The 20,654-nt window shown below is 26.0% G+C and overlaps 1 protein-coding gene across 1 annotated transcript in view; it reads right to left on the reverse strand.

The window, feature by feature from the left end:
- Positions 1-2,806: 2,806 nt before the first annotated feature.
- Positions 2,807-20,654, reverse strand: part of LOC135931413 (eukaryotic translation initiation factor 3 subunit B-like) — a 31,434-nt gene continuing 13,586 nt past the window's right edge. The window contains exons 11-17 of the mRNA XM_065468497.1: positions 20,569-20,641; positions 19,801-19,926; positions 17,490-17,574; positions 16,880-17,015; positions 15,100-15,312; positions 10,440-10,548; positions 2,807-2,972 (exon numbers count right to left, since the gene is read on the reverse strand). Coding sequence (XP_065324569.1) covers positions 2,899-2,972; positions 10,440-10,548; positions 15,100-15,312; positions 16,880-17,015; positions 17,490-17,574; positions 19,801-19,926; positions 20,569-20,641 — 816 coding nt within the window. The 3' untranslated portion in view covers positions 2,807-2,898. The remainder of the gene's footprint in view (positions 2,973-10,439; positions 10,549-15,099; positions 15,313-16,879; positions 17,016-17,489; positions 17,575-19,800; positions 19,927-20,568; positions 20,642-20,654) is intronic.

The following is a 20,654-nucleotide window of genomic DNA, read 5'->3' on the forward strand; positions in this document are numbered from 1 at the left end:
GAATAATGTTGCATAATTGATTTAAATCTTACTAATGATCCAAAATAAAAATCCGATCTCTAATTGATGCGGCATGAATTTTCTAATAATGAAAGCCGTTTCTCTTCCTAAAGTTTTGGTTAATCAACAACCTGATATTTTAATATTATTAACTTAAACAAATTTTATTGACATGTGAAATCCTTGAGACTGTTTTATCTCGCACAGCCCTTAGTATAAAAGCTAAACGTAAATTTTTAATAGGAATTTAATTACAACATCAACATATTTATATTTTTTTTCATAATTAATTTAAAAAACGAAGCGTTTTTTCTTTTTCAAAATTTCACAAATGGTATTTAATCAAGATTCACTTTATCAGAATTGTAATTTTCTTCTAATTATATTTTATGACATCTGATAAGCTTAATAGAAATTATTGGTCTCATGGTGAGATGAAAGATTATTATTTTTAAAAATAATATTATTTTAATGGCAGCATACCTGAACTGCTGAGCAACAAATTATCTTAATCCTCCAATTCATAGATTAAAATATAAAAAAAATTATAAAGCCAACTTCCTTTATCTTGGGTGAGAGAATAAGGGAAAAAATAATTAAATAAAATTTGGCCGCTGCTTAGTAAATTAATAAATGATCCTGGCATCCCTTGACTTATTTTCTTCAACTATTCGCTTTCCTAATAATTTTATGAATATTCTAAATAACACCAATTTTTTTTATTATTTTACTTCAGTTTAATTATTTTCGCTTTTCGCTATAATATTTAAAATCGGACTTGTATCTTCAAAAGAAATTATCGAATTAGAAAGGTTGGACAAATTTTTTTCAGATCGGTTTTGTTTTTTTAAATATTTTGGCTTTTATCACGAGTTTGAAAAAATCTTTAAAAAATTTTTGAACAAAATCTAATTTTTTTTTTTAATAACTAAGATTCTGATCACCTAAAAATGCCAAAATTATTATATGTAAGTCTTTTGTAATTTTCATACATAAAAAATATTTCAAGATAATATTAAAAATTTGATCTTGACAAATTTCGATATCTTACATCTTGCATAAAAAAAATTTTTTTAATAATTTTTTTTTTCAAACAAGAAAATTTACATACGTAAATTAAATTATGATGAATAAAATGAAAAATTATATATCTAGAAGAGGATATTAAATTATAATGAATGAAGGTACACATAATTAAAATTTAGATCTTTAAATCACTAGAGAATTATCAGAGACAGCTTTATTTAATATATTACATTAATAAAAATAATATTTAGCCAACATTTATAAAAATAAATTGAAGGAATTTCCATGAAAATAATCTAAATTTTTTGTAAGCATCATTTTTTTATAAGGTAAAATAAAGATATGGCCATAATATATATATCTAAAATTTTCAAAATTTATGAAGGCATTTAACCAAGGGAGTGGACTAAAGATTGTCAATAAAATTTATAGGGAAAAAATCCATCTAATAGCCCCCCCCCATCTTAGCAAAATCCTGGATACTTCTATGACTATCACTATGTTTCCTTAAAGTTTCAAAACATTTGAAATAAGTTTTAGACGCATTCTTTAAAATATATTTCATACAACTTTATATAACATTTATATTTTTCTACAAGTTTATTTTCGAAGTTTAGAAAGCGGAAAAACAAATGTTATATATATATCAGAATTGTAAATAATGGCAATGAGTTCTAATAGTAGAAGCTAATAATCGGAAAAAATTTGCCCTTTTTCAGCGGTACTAACTAACACTCTTTATAATATTATATAAAAAAAATTATATGAAGAAAATGCTTGAGAATTGAAATTTTTTTTCAAGATTAAAATTTTTTACTTATAAAAAATTTTTTACAAAAAAACGATTTGAAATTTTTGGTAAAATTTTGGTTTTTTTTATTTTGTTAATTAATATTTATAGGTTGTTTATATCTTTTTTTTGGTTATAAATTATAACACCTTTTAAAACGGAGAAATTATATAAGAAACTAATATTAGCTTAAAATCATACAAATAATAATTTTATTGCATTAGGAAAAATAATTTTAAAAATAAAATATAAATTTGGTTTTTTTTTATTGAAAATAATCACACTAATATAATTGGTAGAGATAATTTAAGAAATTATCCAAATTAGAACAATTAATCCATAATATAAATACTATTGATGAAATCAAAGTAAGATAAATTATAGAGAGAAATTCGCTCAATTATTTACCTCTAAACTAGGACCATTCTTTAACAAATTAGAATCCTCTTACCAGTTATTTTTCCATTAATCTACAAATATTGTTATTTCTCTTCAAAAAATCACTCCTACCACCCCTAATGTGGACACTGCCTGATGGGCTCCAACACCTATAGAGAAGCCATTTGTTATTCTACATCCCGGCTGCATATTCGTTGTAGGCCTTTCTTGCATATATATTATATTATATTTATAAAGGAACTCAAGGTTCTTTTCTGAATCAAAATCTCAATTATAAAATAAATTTAAAAAATGAAAAAAGAGTTTGGGCCATAAAATTCGATATTATAATTCTCTAATTGATTGTGTTTATTGATCAAATCCTATTAAAAATTGGAATTTCGATTCAAAATTATAGAAAAGAATACTTATTTTTGCGACTATAAATGAAAGGTTAAGGAAAAAATAGCAATGATACTATATATTTGTTTATTGTTAATAATATTAAAAATCCGAGGAAAAATCACGATAAGATAAAATGTAAAGAAAATAATACAAATTAATAGCTAGTAAATAATAGTAAATAAATCGTATTTCAATAAACAAAAAGAAGACTGTTACTTATTTTTTATTTTCAAAAAAAAATGTTCAAATATAACCAGGATATAAAATTTTTAGGAAAAATTTGTATTTCTTCGTAAAAACTAAAGTGTTTCGACGGGTATTGATTCTTCCGATTGTAAAATATCGTATGATTCTTCCACCAACATATCCGAATCTTTATAACGAAAATATATAATATTAAAAAGTGGTTTAAAATCTTGTTAAGTATTAGTTTTTTTTATATTAAAAAACATTGTTTTTTTGTAACTAGTGACTTTTTTACGTTATATAATTATATATTATTCATTATTTATCTATATATGATTTCCCAAAATTTAAAATGAATGTTTATTAAATAAAATGTCTCATTTATATCAAACCCTCCTGTAGAACGTTTTTTAGTTTAGGGTATAGCTAACGAATAATTTAATATCTAATATCTATTATTCATCTAAAATACTTTTGAGTATTCATAAATATTGTAAAATAATATATTAGTAGGAAATATTTGGTCGTATTAGACATCGTTCAATTTACAAATTTCCATTCTGCGGAAAATATATAAAACATTTTATAATATTATAAATATAACATTGATTTAGGATTAACAGCGATCACATGTAACAATGTCACATCAAACACCGCTTTCATAAATACTCTTAGAATTAAAAACCCTAAATCCAAAATTTTGCACATTCAATGTTTTGCATATATTTTATTTCTAGTTGTTCAAGAAATAATAAAGCAAATAGATGAGCAATTAGTACAATTAAGGTGCATTATAAGAAGCATTCATAATTCCTTTAAAAAAATTATCATGATGAAAAAGTTTTGTAATTCTCTAATTCCATTAAAATTAAAATTAGATACACCTATCAGGTGGAATAGCTCATATTTCATGATAGAGATAAATTGTTGTTGTCAGATGCGTCTACTACATGATATGTAATACGAATAGTACTATTATTCAATTTTTATTTTGTAAGCATAATCTAGGGAAGTTTATTTTTGGAGCAAAACTAGCAAGTGTAATCATGTGAATGCCGCAAGATCTATAAGACCATGGGCTGGCTTGAGTGACATCTAAAAGGCACCAGTAGAATCAAAGATGTCCATAGGTCATCAAAATAATTCTCTCAGAAAGTAGGGTGGAAGTCTCACTCCGAGAATGGGTCCAACAATGGATCATTCTCAGTTAATTGCAGCAGGACACTATATTGGGAAATAAGTATCTAAAATTAAAAATAATAAAATCACCATTATTTATAAAATTTTAAATTTGGTTTAACAATTTTATTTAAAGATATTCATATAGAATTAGTTTTAAAAATTGAATGATCTTTCAGACTCACTGATATCGGCATCTCATTTGACATAATATCAAATTAGCTTATGAATTATCAATATATATTTTTCCAATAATTTTCTGACAATTTCTCCGAAAGTATTAACTTTTTACTTATAAAGAAATATTAAGGTTAAAAAAAGTCTGACGTATGATATTTTTCAATCTTAATCTGTAACTTCTCTAATTGAAATATAAATTGAAATCCACAAATTTTGCTAACCCTAATAATTATTCATAATTCTATAAAATGTTTCATATATCTCTACCCCACCCCAGATTGGAAATTTGTAAATGGAACGATGTCTAATAATATTGATTTTAGTACCCATTCATCACCTATGTAATGGCAAGTTCATATAAAATAAAATATTGTTGGCCAGTTGACCCTCCAATATTCTATCGTTTATCAGAATGGGAACTTAAGGATACAACCAGTCGTTAATGGATACCAGATGTACTTTTACTATCTATTCATGAAAATTCCCGAATTTTACGTAAAACCGACATTATAAAATTATCACCATTTCCCATGAAATTTCTGGTCTCACCATCACCATATATTACTTTACATATCATAGTGTGAAAGTGATGAAAATAAAGAACAGTTATGTAGTGTTATGGCACCAAAATAGATCACGAGGTTCGCTGGCCTTCGCACCAGGGGACCCACATTCATTGATACTCTAGGCGAGATCAATCCAAGGTAACCGATATTGATATTCTAGGTGAAATCAATCATAAAAGGAAACTGATATTAATACTCTAAATGAGATCAATCATACAAAGGAATCGATAATGATACTCCAGGCAAGATCAATCTTAGAAAAAAATCGATAGATACTCCAGTGCCTGATCAATCGATATTGATACTCCGCTGAGAGATCAATCATACCAAGACAGCTTTTATTGATTCTATGTTGTATTGTTGTTAAAGGCTCAATTTGAGTCAATTTTTAAAAATGGCTAGCTCAATATTTTATCCAGAATAATATTGTGTTAGCCTCGAGATTTCGCTAATAGATGTCCAAACCTTTGTGTCATCTGTGGGAATAATCTTCAGACTTATGTAATATTTTTCTGGCTAAAATATTGAGTTAGCCATTTTTAAAAATCGGCTCAAAACGAGGTATTTAACAATATTACTATGTTGAGAGATCAAAATTTTGATTGGGGGCAAAGAGTAAATGTTAAAAGGTACCACACGGAAAAAGTAAATGAAGGCTACCGTCAAAATTTTTTAAGAGAAACAATAAGTCATGGAGACAGTGAAGAGATAAAGATTTTCCTCTAAATTGATGAAAGAGAAATGCACTAAATAAAAATATGTTATAATGTAATATATTATTTATATATCGTCGGTCTAGAATTGGAGTACTCCACTCGACATTTTCAAAATTTTGAGTTAGAAGTGGATAATAACTTATTTATTACCAATATATATAAAAATAAAAACTAGATTAAAAAATATTAATTTTTGCCAAAATTATAGCTGTCAATTTTGCGCTATTTGCAAATAACGATGTAATTTTTGCTTCATATGCATGGCCTATCCTATTATCTTATTTAATCACGTGTTGTCTTTCCCTCCTTTTTTAATTTGTTGCTTTTCATATTAAAATATTTTCATTCCATATCTATTCCAAATTATTTTAATGTTAAGGTAAAATTTTTTTCTTATTTTAAAATATTCTTAGTATAGTTTTCATGTGTAATCTTTATAAATAAATTTGTAATTAATCATAATGAAACTTATCATAATTTTTTAATAATTAACTTGCTCATAATATAAATAAAGATTATATTTGACCAAATAAGTTATTAAAATTTATCACAATTACTTGCTCATTAAATATAGAGATAAAAATTATTTTTACTTTACTTAGTCCTTCAACTTCTAGAAGCAAAGCAAATGAAAGAAAAAGAGTAAGGGATGTGGTGAGGCCTATATCAATATTAAAGGTGATTTGAAAAGAGCAAGGATGGTTCAAAATGATCATTCTAATAAATGTATATTTCAATGTCATAAAAAAGTTAATGCAGATCAGAGTAATGAAGCTAAAAGATCTTTCTATAGCAAATTTATTGATAGGACTCCATGTAAGAAAAGGGTAAAAGATTCTTTAAATTAAAAAAACTATTCATACTTATATTTTTTTGAAGTGAAGAATGTTAAAGTTAGAGTTTGCAGATAATTTCATAAGTAAATAAACATTATTTCTTTAAAAATTTATACCAAAATACTGGAAGTGATTTATCTCTCTAGAAAAGGTAAAAATACTAAAAATGTTATTTATGATGGAAAAGATTTCATCATTGATCTTATAAAACCATTCTAGGGTCATTCCATGTCAAATCAATCACTTTTCGGCCGACCACTTTCGATTTCGATAAAAAATCGTAGGCTGGTTATATATGTTACCATTAGATTATAAACAAAATTTTAGCTCATTAGCAATTATATTAGCGGAGATATTCGGGGTTAAAGGTCCAAAAAACGTCTTTTTTTTGCTTTTTACTGATGTTAAATAATTAGTTTTTAATTTAAAACTAAATATGATCAAATATTGAATCTAATATCGATAGCTAAGTTAATAATTGATGATTAAGGTGAAAACATCAAAATTAATATTTAGAAATGTATATGATCTCCGATTTTTAATTTTTTTAAGAAATATTATCCGTTTACTATTTTTTTAATAATTTCTTCAACAATTAGCAAGGCTGAATATTTATTTAAAAATATATTGCGATTTTTATACTTTAAAAAAATAGATGGCGCTATATATAATAGTTTTAATATGTTAAAATTCATTTTTTTTATTGATTAAAATATTTTAATGTATATATATCATACTAAATCGATTACAATGTGCATTATATATATTTATTTGTAATTCAGATCATAAATTTTTAAAATTTTCACAAATTTTGCCTAATTAAGATAGTTTATAAATTAATTAAATCCTACTTCATCTAAAGGAATACAAAGCCTGGCTAGCTTATGAGATTTCTTTATGAGATTTAGGCAATACTAAAATATCATCTTTCAGATGAAATTTGAGGCTGAAGGTCCACAAAGGTGTAAAAATCGGATTTTTACTTCTTCATTTGTATCATTTTTATCGATTATATATCCTATCCACCATTTATCTTCATATACACATGTTATATATCCATTAATATTTTAAAATATAATTTTCTCATTTAAAAACGAAACTTGTTTTATATTATATTTTTTGGAATTAGAATATATTTTGGTTTTTAGTCTATTTTGATCAATGGGAATAACTCCGTGAATTTTTTGGGTACCATGTATGGGCAGTGCAGAATCAAATCTTTTACGAAGGGCTAATTCCTCTTCGATATATTCTTGATTGGATACATATTCAAATTAATTCCATTAATATTTTCTTTAGCATAATTATATAATTCTAATGGGGTTAGGATTTGATTTTTATTTGGCCTTTGAAGACTAGCTCTGGCAACTAATCTTTTGACAGTTCCGCCGATACCGTCACATGCATTTTTGCCGTGAGCAGTGGCAAAGAAATGCCATTCGGCTGGAATATTAAAATCGTATTTATGAAGGCATATGTTCAGAAAATTTTTGCTATTCTTGTATTGAGACGCGGCTCCATCTGAAAAATATATTATTTTTTCTGGTTTAGAATTAAATTTGGCTGTTAGGAAATTAATAAGTTTTTTTTGGTAAAGGTGGACTGCACTAGTATTATGGTTTCATGATTCGGATATAATAACAAAATTTATATTTTTTAAATCTTCTCCAGTTTTATAATATGCTACAAATAGATGTATAGTGGCCTGCACGTTGTTCCAATGAAATCCCTGAATTTCATCTTGTAAAATGAGGAATAATTCTCAGAATAATCTAGAATTGTTAAAAATTCCCCATCTTTTAAATTTTCTTTGGAATTCTTCAAAAATAAACTTTGTGTTTAGCTATAAACGAGTGACGCAGTAAAATTTGAACTTTTTCTAATAGATATTCGATGAAATCATCAATGGACTTTATAATAGTTTCAAGATTTGCTCTATCCACCGTGATCCATTGTTTAAACGTGACATATTCTATACGATTTCTCTGAAACAACTGGTATAATTGGCCCTTAAGAGATTTTATACCAGGGCATTGATCACAATTTGTTAAATAACATTTTGGCTGAGATGGATTACAAATAATTTGAGCCAGATAGTTATAAGAATTTATAGTAATCTTCTCCTGCTGTAATTTCAGCTATTACATTTGTCATTAATTTCATATTCTGATGAATGGCGCACACAAACAGTGTGTGTGCCACTAGCTCCAACTAAAATACAGTTTTTTGGTCTAAGTTCGGCAAATTTAGAGAATCCAATTAATATATTTGGGTATTCTTCTTTAAACATCTTGAATATTTGTTTAAGATTATTTAATATAAGTCTTTGGACTGATTCTTTCTCGCCTTTAACAGATACACAATCTTTTATTTCAGTCATGAGTCGGCTTATTTCATCAGAACTATAATTTTGTTATTTTTATAGCTTAAAAAATTTTTCAAAATCTTTGAAATTTTCTTTATCTCTGGTTATTTTAATAATGTAAGATAATGAGAATTTCATAACATTCTTGGTCTTGATGGGTATGACTTTGTCTGGGAGGAGGGGGGTGGAGGATTGGGGGTAGGCCTGGTAATTAATGTGATTTTCGATTTTTCCCTTAATAATTTTCCTGCAATCCTTTAATCCTGCTTTTTTGTTCGTGTGCTAGTCCGATTCTGCGAATATCTCAGGGGAATAAGGTTTACAAAGTTATATAATCAAATTTTATGATATATTATACATTAAAATATTTTTAATCAATAAAAAAAAATGAATTTTAACATATTAAAACTATTATATATAGTGACATCTATTTTTTTTAAAGTATAAAAATCGCAATATTTTTTTAAATAAATATCCAGCCATACTAATTGTTATAGAGATTATTAAAAAAATAGTAAACGGATAATATTTCTTAAAAAAATTAAAAATCGGACATATACATTTCGAAATATTAATTTCAAATTTTGAACTGACCATAAGATGACCCATATTTTTAAAAAATTAATTTTGATATTTTCGCCATAATTATCAATTATTAACTTAGCTATTAATATTAGATTCAATATTTGATGATATTTAGTTTTAAATTAAAAACTAATTATTTAACATCAGTAAAAATTTTTGGACCTTTAACCCCGATTATCTCCGCTAATATAGTTGCTAATACGCTAAAATTTTCTTTATAATCTAATGGGAACATATATAACCAGTCTACAACTTTTTATCGAAATTTAAAGGGGTCGGCCGAAAATCTTGATTTTTTTGCTCATTTCACATGGAATGACCCTCTAAGAGTCTATTTACATTACAGGCAAAAAGATTCTTCAAAGGAGTACTTTGAGGGAAGTCTCAATTATAAAATACCTTATGATTTATATTCTCAAAATGTGATGAATTATTATGAATTCCTGTTAAAGATCATTATTACATGAATAAATTAGAAAAAATTAAGATATTTAATTTCGATGATTTGAAGTTATTAATATTTATTAAATTCTAATAATGTAAATGGAGCATTTTGAACATCAAAAAAAAATTATAAAGTGTTATATTTTTTGATTTTATCAAATAAATTTTATATTAAAATTTTTGAGCATAAATTTTTAAGGCAATAATTAATTAACAATATGATAAATTATCTCTGAAATTTTTAATTACATTGATCAATAAGTTTTTCCTATATTTGATTTTAAAGTTTAATGTTGATTTTCTCATTTTAAACATTTGCGGATGTGGAGCACTCCAATTCTAGATCGATGATATAATGAATTCTCATATTGGTTAATTATGTTTTATAAATGATATAAACTTATTATCATCAATCCTTTCATGTATAGTTCCGTTTGATAAAAAATAACGCACTATAGTTGTTTAGCTAAGGTATAATTACAAGAATAATAAATAAGAAATTATAATAAAGATAACAAAAATAAAGGATTTTAAGACCAATAAATAAAAGATAAAAACCCAAGTTAAAAAGCAATTTAAATAACTCATGTGGGGTCATTTAAAATATTATACGAATAACATATGATTCCGAAATTTATTTCACAAAAATTAATTATTAATTTTAGTATGGAACTTGGATACTTAATAGCATTAATACGAAAATCGAAACTAAATTAGGATGAGGAGTTTAAATTAAAAAAACAAATATTTTGTCTATCCCATTTGTTATATTTATTATGATACTTCGAATTAGCCGCTCTCGGACTTCGGCGATTTTTTTGATCCTATCCATTTTGGTCAGAAGATAGGCGTCATATTCATCTTTTTCCTTTTTTCGCTTTTCAGTTAATTCCTTTCAGATAATTTTTTTAATATAAATATATATAATGTTATTAATTATATTTATCGTATTGCCTTTTTTTCATTAAGCTTTTATTTTATATTCTTTCACTTTTGAAAATATTATTTTTTGAATAAGCAACCAGAGTTGTTAAAGTAGCGCGCTATCTTTTTTGGTAGCTATAGCTAATAGCCGCTACTTTTTTTAAAATTATTTAATTTTTTAGTGCGCTACTTTAAAAAAATATAATGAATGTAAGTATAAACATGAAAATTTAAATATAATATCATAATTAATTATAATTTTTATAATTTATTATTTAATTTTGAAATTTAAATATATTTTCAATTTTTAATTTATATTTTCAATCTGTGTTAATAATCTAAAATGGCATCGCCCATGGATATCCAAATCCTTGAAAGTGATTCGGACATGGAAGATTCAATGGAAGAAAATGTACTTAATAACTCTAATAACGATTTCCCATTCCCTAGATTTGAAAAATTTTTTAAAATAAATATTAAAACAAAATCTGGATTCAAATTCCTGTGCTTAAAATGTAAAAAAAATATATCATCAAATCAATTGAGTAGCTATAACCTGAAGAAACACCTAAAGGTAAATTGTTATTTTTACATTATAATATTATTTATTTTATTAGACTGTTCACGCCAATTGCTATAAGGAAATAGAGAAACATATAAAAAAAATTGGTATAGGAGAATCTTTATTCAAAAAGACAAATACTATCCAAACCAAATTAACTGATAATAAACATGCCAATATTTCACAAAAATTGGCTGATAAAGTAATTGTTGATTTTATTATTGACACAGTTCAGCCATTGTCCTTGGTTGATAATCCATCATTTACTATGATGATTAAAACTTTATCCCCTGGCACAACAGTTTTATGTCGCCAGACACTTATGAATAAAATAGCCAACAAATTCAAAGTGATGAAAGATGCTCTAATAGTAGAGTTATCAGATATATCTTATGTATGTACGACGGCAGATAGTTGGACACATAACAGAAGGTAAAAACTTATTTATATTTATAAATTGATCTGATTAAATATTTTTAGAGCTTATTTGGGAATCACAGGCCATTGGTTAGACCCTAGGACTTTAAAAAGAAGATCTGTAGCCTTAGCCCTTGAAAGGATTATCTGACATATGACGTACTTGCAAATAAAATTATTGACATCCACAAGTCTTTTAGGATTCATAATAAAGTTTGCAAGATGGTTACTGATAATGGGTCTAACTACCTGAAGGCATTTAGGTTATATCACAAATTTATTTATAATATTTATTTTAAGTTATGATTTTTTGGGCAGTAAATTAATCAGAATGGAATGGTTATTATTTAATCTATAAAATATCTAGTATTTTAATATTTCACATTATTTATAGAATTTTTATTAACTAAATACACACATATTTTAGTAATATCATGATTATCATAATTTATATCAAATTATAAATAAAATTAGTGAAATTAACTAATAAAATATAAAACAGAGGTGGATTATTTCATTAATTTTTATTGTACAGTGTCATTGAGCTAATCTAACATTTAATAAGATATGGTTATTGAATATTTCATGGATGATTAGATTTTTACTATATTTATTTCTTATTGATTAATTGCCATCAATTTATATACAGTACAGGGAATTCATTTGATAAAGTATTTTTGCTTAGTTACATTATACTGAGGTTCAAAATTTAGAATACTAAGAAATGATTTTTTTAAACCATTTTTGATAAATATTACTAGACATTTCTATTAAAACTGGATGAATAATTTAATTTGTCCTATTTAATATGAATATAGAATATTTGGTGAGGATAATGCTGAAGATGAGATACAGAATGATAGTTAATATGTATTGGAAGAGGAGGAAATAGGTGTTGATGCCAATGATATTAATGAGATCTTAGAAGAAAGTTTAAATTATTTTATAATACATGTTAATCTAATCAATATTCTATAGGATCTTCAACTAACTCCACAATGTTACCCAGCCGTCAATGCTCCTGTCATAATTTAAATTTGATAGCAACAGTAGATGCTGAAGGAGCTTTAAATGATGAAGATTATAAAAGGGTGTCAAGATCGACATTTTATAAATGTCAAACTTTATGGAATAAGCAGAACAAATCTCCTAAAAGTTCTGACATGTTTAAAAAAAAATTAGGGAGGTATTTATTAACCCCTAATCGTACAAGATGGAATTCTGTATACCAAGCAATAAAACTAATCGCTTTTTTTCTGGAGGAAAGTAGAGATTAATTAACTCTGTGATCTTGTTGAAATTGAATATATTAACGATGAAGAGCATACTTTTATAAAAGAGTATACAGAAGTAATTCTAATTAATAATGATTCATTTCCATATCAAATATTTATTTATATTGCTTATTTTTTATAATCTAAACTAACTATATTTTTATATTTATAAATGTTGATTTTTATATATTATTTATTATACATTTACATTATAAGCAATAAATAAATATAAAAAAATTTGTTTCATTTGTTTCTAAATATTTTTTTATAAAAAGTAGCTTAAAAGTAGCTAATAGCGCGCTACTTTTTTTGACAAATAGCGAAAGCGGTAGCGCGCTACTTTTTTTGACAAATAGCTATAGCGCGCTACTTTTAAAAATAGCGTAACAACTCTGTTAGCACCCCTAACCCATATCTAATCTACTTAACCCTAGCTGATTTTTGTTTAATCTATCTGCTAGAGGATTGGTATTATTTCTAAAGAGAAATCTGTTTAGTTTTATATACTCCTCTAAACTGAAAAAAAAGAAAGATATCATTTAGATTTAGTATACACTAACAAATAGAATAGGGTGTACTAGTTCACTAGCCTAAACAGAAATAAGTTTCAAAGAATAAGGCAAATTAGGACACGACCTTTTTTTAAATGTTGTTAACCCTAGTTAAATCTTATCGTCGTCACCATTGCAAGACCTCGTAAGTAGCATTTTTGAAATTTTTCATGAGAAATAAACAACTATTTTAAATGTTATTAAAATATTATACTTATTAATGAATTTTAACTTTTAATTATAATACTGCTTCTTAAGAATAGATTTTTTTAAAAAAAATATTCACATATACGAGTTTTTGTTGATTAGTTACGAGGCTAACGAAAAATTTGATTTACAATTTTTTGAAAAAATATCATTTACAAAATTTTGATATTTATTTTTTCTTTGTTTTAATGTTATTTGATATAAAAAAACTGGTTTTATTTGTTATTGAGATATAATTTTTTGTGGAATGATATATGGCTTATAGATGCACCCATTTATCCAAAAAAACGTATTTTGAAAAAAAAAAGATATTTACGAGGATTTGCAGTGGTGACGACGATATTTAGTGGTATTTTATATTCATAAAATATTCTTAATAGTTTTTTCTGCCAAATGTTTTAGAATTAGTATAAAATGCTAATATGAATATTAATAATAAAAAAAATTTCATGGTATTGCTGAAAATGAAAAATATAAAATTAAGTTATCCAACCAAAATATAATTTATTTTAGGAAAGTAAGTTAAAACGCAGGGGACACTTGATCGATAGTAATTCATTATTTGAGTCTTTAAAAAAATTAAGTGTTGAGTGTATGTGCAATTCGCCCAAAATTTAGAAAAAGTTTGATTCGTCCCAGATAGTTAAAAATTTACTAAAATAAGCCACGGTCCGAATTTTTTCTATGAATTTTCCGGCCATCAGAATTTTAATATCTATTCTATATTAACTCAGTGTCGAATAAGGTTCTTATATCTCTCCTGAATGGCTATCTATTTCCATAACAACCGTTTTAAATCGTTGTGTTTGACATCTCTGTGCTGTATTTGTTATTAAGTCAATAACTTATTTAATTTCTTACTATATATTATTTATATTTAGTAATTTATTTAAATTGCTTGTAAAATACCCATAAAGAAGCATATTGTAATATTTTTTCAAAGAGTATTAATAAAAATATTAGCTTGGAATTCAAGATAATATATCAAATAGGGGATAATTTGAAATCATTTTATTATATAAAAGTATAGAATAAAATTATATTTCTATTCATATCATAATTATCATACCATCCTTCATCATATTTAATAAATAATAATCGATAATTTATCTCTAACGTTTTAATTTAACACTTTATTTTATAAGAAAAAAATATAAAATAAATAAAAGTATTTTTTAACTTTTTGGATATATTTTAATAAAAAATGAGGGGGGGGGGGGGAGGGGCAGGAGGTAGAGGTGGAATTTTAAAATAAATTGTTTGAATTGAATATTATTAATATATTATTTCATAAAGAAATCCTAATAATTAGGAACTGTGTATAATTATGAAAGCCGGCCCGATTTTTTTTTCTTCTAATTGCTAGGCACGATTTTTCTTTATGCATTACTTGCCAGTCCGACCCATCAGAATTTATTTAAAATTTTTCTTGGCCAGGCTTTACAAAGCTTTAATAGATATAGCTATTTATATTAAATATATTTATAAAATAGGAGCATTAAAAAAACTTTAGCGGCTTGAGTGTAAAGGGCCTTATCTTGAAGATCGTAGACAGTGCTATATTTCTTAAGATTTTTCTTGATTTCCTTGATCTGTTCAGAGGTTATCAAAGACAAGTCTCGCCTAAGGCGCGGTCTCCAATCTAACTCGCGTAATTTGTAGCACAGGTTTTGGGACAAGGGTTTTCCCTGAAATGACCATATTCGATAACCATTGTCTTTCTTTAAAAATTTAATTAACCAAAAAAAATAAAGAAGTAAAAAAATGAGTTCAAGGAATTGATTTAAGCTAAGGAATATTAAGTGTTTTGTAGTCAGTATAAAAAAATTATAGCTATATATCGATATAAATTATATGGGGTAGTTTACAAATATATTATAATGTGTATATTTTTTCAAAAAATGGATATTATTTTGAAATAATATAATTTTAGAGGGAGACAATGAAAAATTTTCTTAAATGTGTAAATGTTTGAAATATTTAAATTTTCGGAAGCGATATTTTTCAATGACTGGCTTGCCATCTTTTAACATTATGCGCTCTAAGGCTTCATAGTTATGGCTTTTAGTACACTAATTTTAATATAAATTAGCTTAGTTTTTCTTTAAAATAAAACCTTTAAACAAAAATACAAGGATAATCAAATTAAATTTTTTTTTAACTTACTTCAAATATAGAAAAAATATTTTATGTAAATTATATTTTCCGTTTCATAAAAATGGAAAAACATTAGGGTGCATTTAAATTTTTGATTATTTTAAAGATATTTTAATTAGATTTTAAAAAAAGAAGGATCTATGAAAAAAATATTTATACCATCTTCCTAGTATTCATAATTAAACACCAAAATAAAAATGCTTAGTAAAAATATCGTTTTTGCCTTTCATATTAAATAATATATACAATCTTATAACAACCCTGGTATAGCAGCTTTATGTAGAAAGAATGTTTTTCTCTTTTGACCTAGGGCAATCCAAATTTAGAAATAAGCGTGAACTCAGAGATCTGCAGAGGTACCATTTTCAAAGTCCGGCCCGGGTTTTATATTTAAGGCCCGGCCCGGATTTTTTAAAAATATATTACATTTATTTTCAATTTTATAGCTAATAATGGCGATTTAAAACATTTGGTTTTAAAATATAAAACATGGCTTGGGTTTTTTTAAAGAATTTTAGGCCAGACATGGGTATATTTAAAAAAATTAAATACGGTCCAGTCCAGGTCTCTGATTGAACTAGAAAAGTGGTAACAATTACTTTTTTCTTCTTTAAAAATAATTTTTAATAAAACCTATATACTTAATTTCTATTTTGAATATTAAACAGCTCATTTTGAGCCGATTTTTAAAAACGGCTAACTAGAGAGAAAATAGTGCATATGTGTCCAAGCTTTTGTGCCATTTATGGTTAAAATCTTCAGGCTTGCCTAATATTTTTCATGATAAAACATTGAGTTAGCTGGTTTGGAAAATCGGCTCAAATCGAGCTGTTTAACAAGATTAGTTGAAGCTTACATTAAAAAAGGAATAGATAAGTATATGATATATGGATAAGTATTATTTTTTAGCGTTACAAATATAAGACCTAATATTGATACAGAATTTTATATTAGCAATTTAATTTTTAAGCTTCAGGAAATGACACCAAATAATTTTGATTTATTAAATTGCTAAAATAAGTTTAAATAAAAATTAAAAAAGATAAAATTGCTTAATTTTTATTTTAACACTCTGAAAAAAATATGGATATTTATATATAAATAGATAATGTATATAAATAAAAAAATAACTGAATAGGCTAAGGAAACTGCAGTAGCTAAATATCTACCAGAAAAATCCCACTTAACGATGTCAACATGAGGATGGGCCACTTCACTCATTTTTGTCATGTCGGCCGTGTCCAAGAATAAGAGGGCGCCATTATCACTATGTTAAATATAAAAATTTTCTAAATTTGAATGAAAGATAAATTGCTGTATATATAAAAAATGATGAAAGATGACAGTGAGGAAATATTTCAAAACACCAATGATACAATTTTAAAAATAAATTATCGTCAAAAAAAAATAAAACAATTTTTTTTTCAAAATGTCATATTTAAAGATTTATTTTTTTTAAATTTTACAAAGAGAATAAATATACTTTGTAAAAAATAACAAGTGTTTCTTTAAAAAAATTCGCATATTAACTGAAATATATTGCAAGCGTGACATGATCTAACAGTTGATCGGTAATTATTATCTTGTAATTTTTAGCGATAAAAAAGTTAACATCCACTAGCAGATTTTATAAACTTGATCAGCTGAGAGTTAACATTGATCTTACTTTTAATTAAACTCACTCTTATAATCTTATTATGTTTTAAAGGAAAAAAAACTTATATAAAAAAATAATGTATACGATTTAGATCCGGTTTCGGCCAGAACTAAAAATTGACCATTTGGACACCAGAATAATTTGTTGTATTTTTGAAGAGTGTATTCCTCTGGAATTTTTCATGAATAAAAAAATTCATAGGTAAATTATAATATTTTTAAGGTAAAGAATGAAGCAGCGGACTAGTCCGGTCGGTTTGGTCTTTAGAATCCGTTCGGGTTTCATATTCGGTTTTTGACCAGTAGAAAAATTACATTTATATCACCTAAGCAATCATTTTCAACAACTAAAAAAATGTAATATTTTTAAAAAATCCGGGTCTGAAAATATAAAACCAGGACTGGGCTGTGAAAATGGTCCCTCTGGATGTCTCTGATATTTATATATAAAATAATAATGAGCAAAATTGAATGTATAAATAATATTATTTAAAATAAAAATGTATCGAATATGCAACAATTTCTAAATATCGCTAATTAACTAACAAGGTTACGTAGTAATTAATTACCAAATTACAATTCATTTTTTTTAAATTAGTTTAAAAAAAGAATAATTAATTAAATCACAACCACATTAATAATTACTTTTCACAGATTTAATTTTTTTTTTATGGCAGATCTATAAAGAAAAATTCTCAGTTGGATCTGAAATTATGTTGTCTTAAATCATCGGTAAGCCCAAAACATTGTTCACTGCAATGCTATTTTAGCTGAGCCCAATATATTTCATTTTTTGATAAAAAATTTTTGGCACAAAGAGTAAAACAAAAGTGATGATTGGTGGGGAAAATCTAAAGATGGAGGAATCCAGTAAGTGGCCTTGTGGTGTATGTGGGAAAGGAGTTGCTAGAAATTCTATCCAATGCACCAGATGCCAGAAATGGGTACATAAAAGATGTAGCGGGAAAAAAGGCAGTTTGATGTTAGAAAGAATGACCTTTATTTGTAGAACATGCATGAAAGGGACACATAATATTGATAACCTAAAAAATGGTGGTCTGGATAATGGCAATGGGTTAACCCTTGAAAAAGTGGATAAGTTTTGTTATTTAGGTGACATGCTAAACGCAGATGGTGGTGTAGATTATGCCGTTGTTGCAAGGATCAGACAAGCTTGAAAGAAGTTCAGAGAGATGTCGTCTATTCTTACAAATAAAAAAGTTTCTCTGAAATTAAAGGGGAAAGTTTACGTAAGCTGTGTGAGGAGTTGTTTAGTTTATGGCGGTGAAACATGGGCAATGAAAGACTCACGAAGCCAAATTAGAAAGAACAGAGATGAGGATGGTTAGATGGATGTGTGGGGTATCTCTGAGAGAGAAAAACTAGCAAGGAATTGCGAGCAAGATTAGGTATAGAAATGATTAGTATGGTATTGCGACGAAATAGACTAAGATGGTTTGGGCATGTGGAACGTATGACAGGTGACTGGGTAAAGAGATGCACAATGATGGAAATAGGAGGATCAAGACCTAGAGGAAGACCCAAGATGACGTGGACAAATGTGATAGCGGCGGATATGAGAAGAATGAATCTTACAAGTATTGATGCTCAGGACCGTCAAAAATGGAAAAGAAAAATCAGAGGGAAAACTGGCCTACCCGGGTAAACCTGGAAATCGCCATAAAACGGAGAAGTAAAGATTCCATTTTTAATATAATTTTCAAATTTATAAAACAGTTATTTATTGAATACAATTCATTTATTCAGTGTCTCTAAAAATGTTTTTACTGGTAGAAATTGATACAAACTTTGAAAATGTTTTTTTGTTAAATCAAAATAATATTTAATATAGATATTAATTTGTATTGCTATTTTTAATATAGATTTGTTAAATATTAATAAACTATAAGATATCCCATCAAAAAATGACAGCTCAATCAGAAATTTCCCATTTATTTAATGGATGAATCAGAAATGTACCTATATTTTGATGAGAGAGTGATTGAGAAATTAGCCATTATTTTGATGAAGTATTTTGTTATTATAAATCAGCTGCAATAGCAAAATTTCAGATCTGGTCAGCTTCAGATCTCTGATCTAAATATATCCACGAAAAATATTCAAATTTTTCTAATCGATAATAAGATTTTTATATTTTAGAGTCCTTTTTTAAAAAAAATAATAGCTGAAATGAGGAATTCCTTAAATATTCCCAATTTTTAACGATTTAGAGTAGGAAAAAAAATTCATATATAATTAGGCAAAATCCCATCGTAATAGCAAAATGAAAAAAATTGTTTGATCAAAAACAATTTTAATAAGTATAAATAAAAAATGGCACGATTATATTTAAAAAAAAAATTTCCTCGAGTTTTTATAATAAAAAATTTATTTACTAAGCATTGTAGGTGGTTTGCCCCCTTTGTTTATCTCGTAGATGTAAACATTTTTACAAGATTGGTGTTCCGTTATGATAGCCAATTTATTTCCCTTAGGTTCGGGTTGAAAATTCAATATTTTATCTTTTAAAAATAAAAATAATGATTCACAAAAGTTGGCAATAATTTTATTTATATAAGTTTTTTTAGCATCTAAATAAAATATATACAAAAGTAGAAGAAAAAAAATCAAGAAATGTAAGAAGATCCATCCTAGATATTCGTGAATGAATATATAAAACATATTTCGAGGGACATCTAAATAAAATATATACAAAAGTAGAAGAAAAAAAAATCAAGAAATGTAAGAAGATGCCACCCTAGATAATCGTGAATGAATATATAAAACATATTTTGAGGGATATCTTCTGAAAAAGATATGGTTCCCTTCCTACCCAAAACTTTGACGAGTTTAAATTAAAAGCGATTATTGCATTATATAATGTTCTATAGAAACGTATATATTATGTTATCAATACCAGACTTTACAAATTAAAAAAAACTATAAACTAAATAAATCATCTAAAGTTGGAAAAATAAAAAAAAAGAATCTAAGCGCTAGTAGCATCACTAGAGGGGGAGGGGCGCGTGGAGGCTCGAATACCCTGAAAAAATTATTTTCTAAATCTAAAAATTTATTGAGGATAAAATCTTAATCGAGCCGTTTTTAAAAATCGACCCAAATGTAACCCCAGTAAAATATGCATATATTTAAAGAATTATTACTTTTAAATTCAATCGTATCCTTAGGAATTTCGGATTCGCGTAGGTGAAATATTTCGAAAACATATGTTATGCCCTTTTTTATACCA

Source organism: Gordionus sp. m RMFG-2023, chromosome 1 (genome assembly GCF_954871325.1).
Source record: "Gordionus sp. m RMFG-2023 chromosome 1, tfGorSpeb1-WG-v2, whole genome shotgun sequence".
NCBI classification, from domain to species: Eukaryota; Metazoa; Nematomorpha; class Gordioida; order Chordodea; family Parachordodidae; genus Gordionus; species Gordionus sp. m RMFG-2023.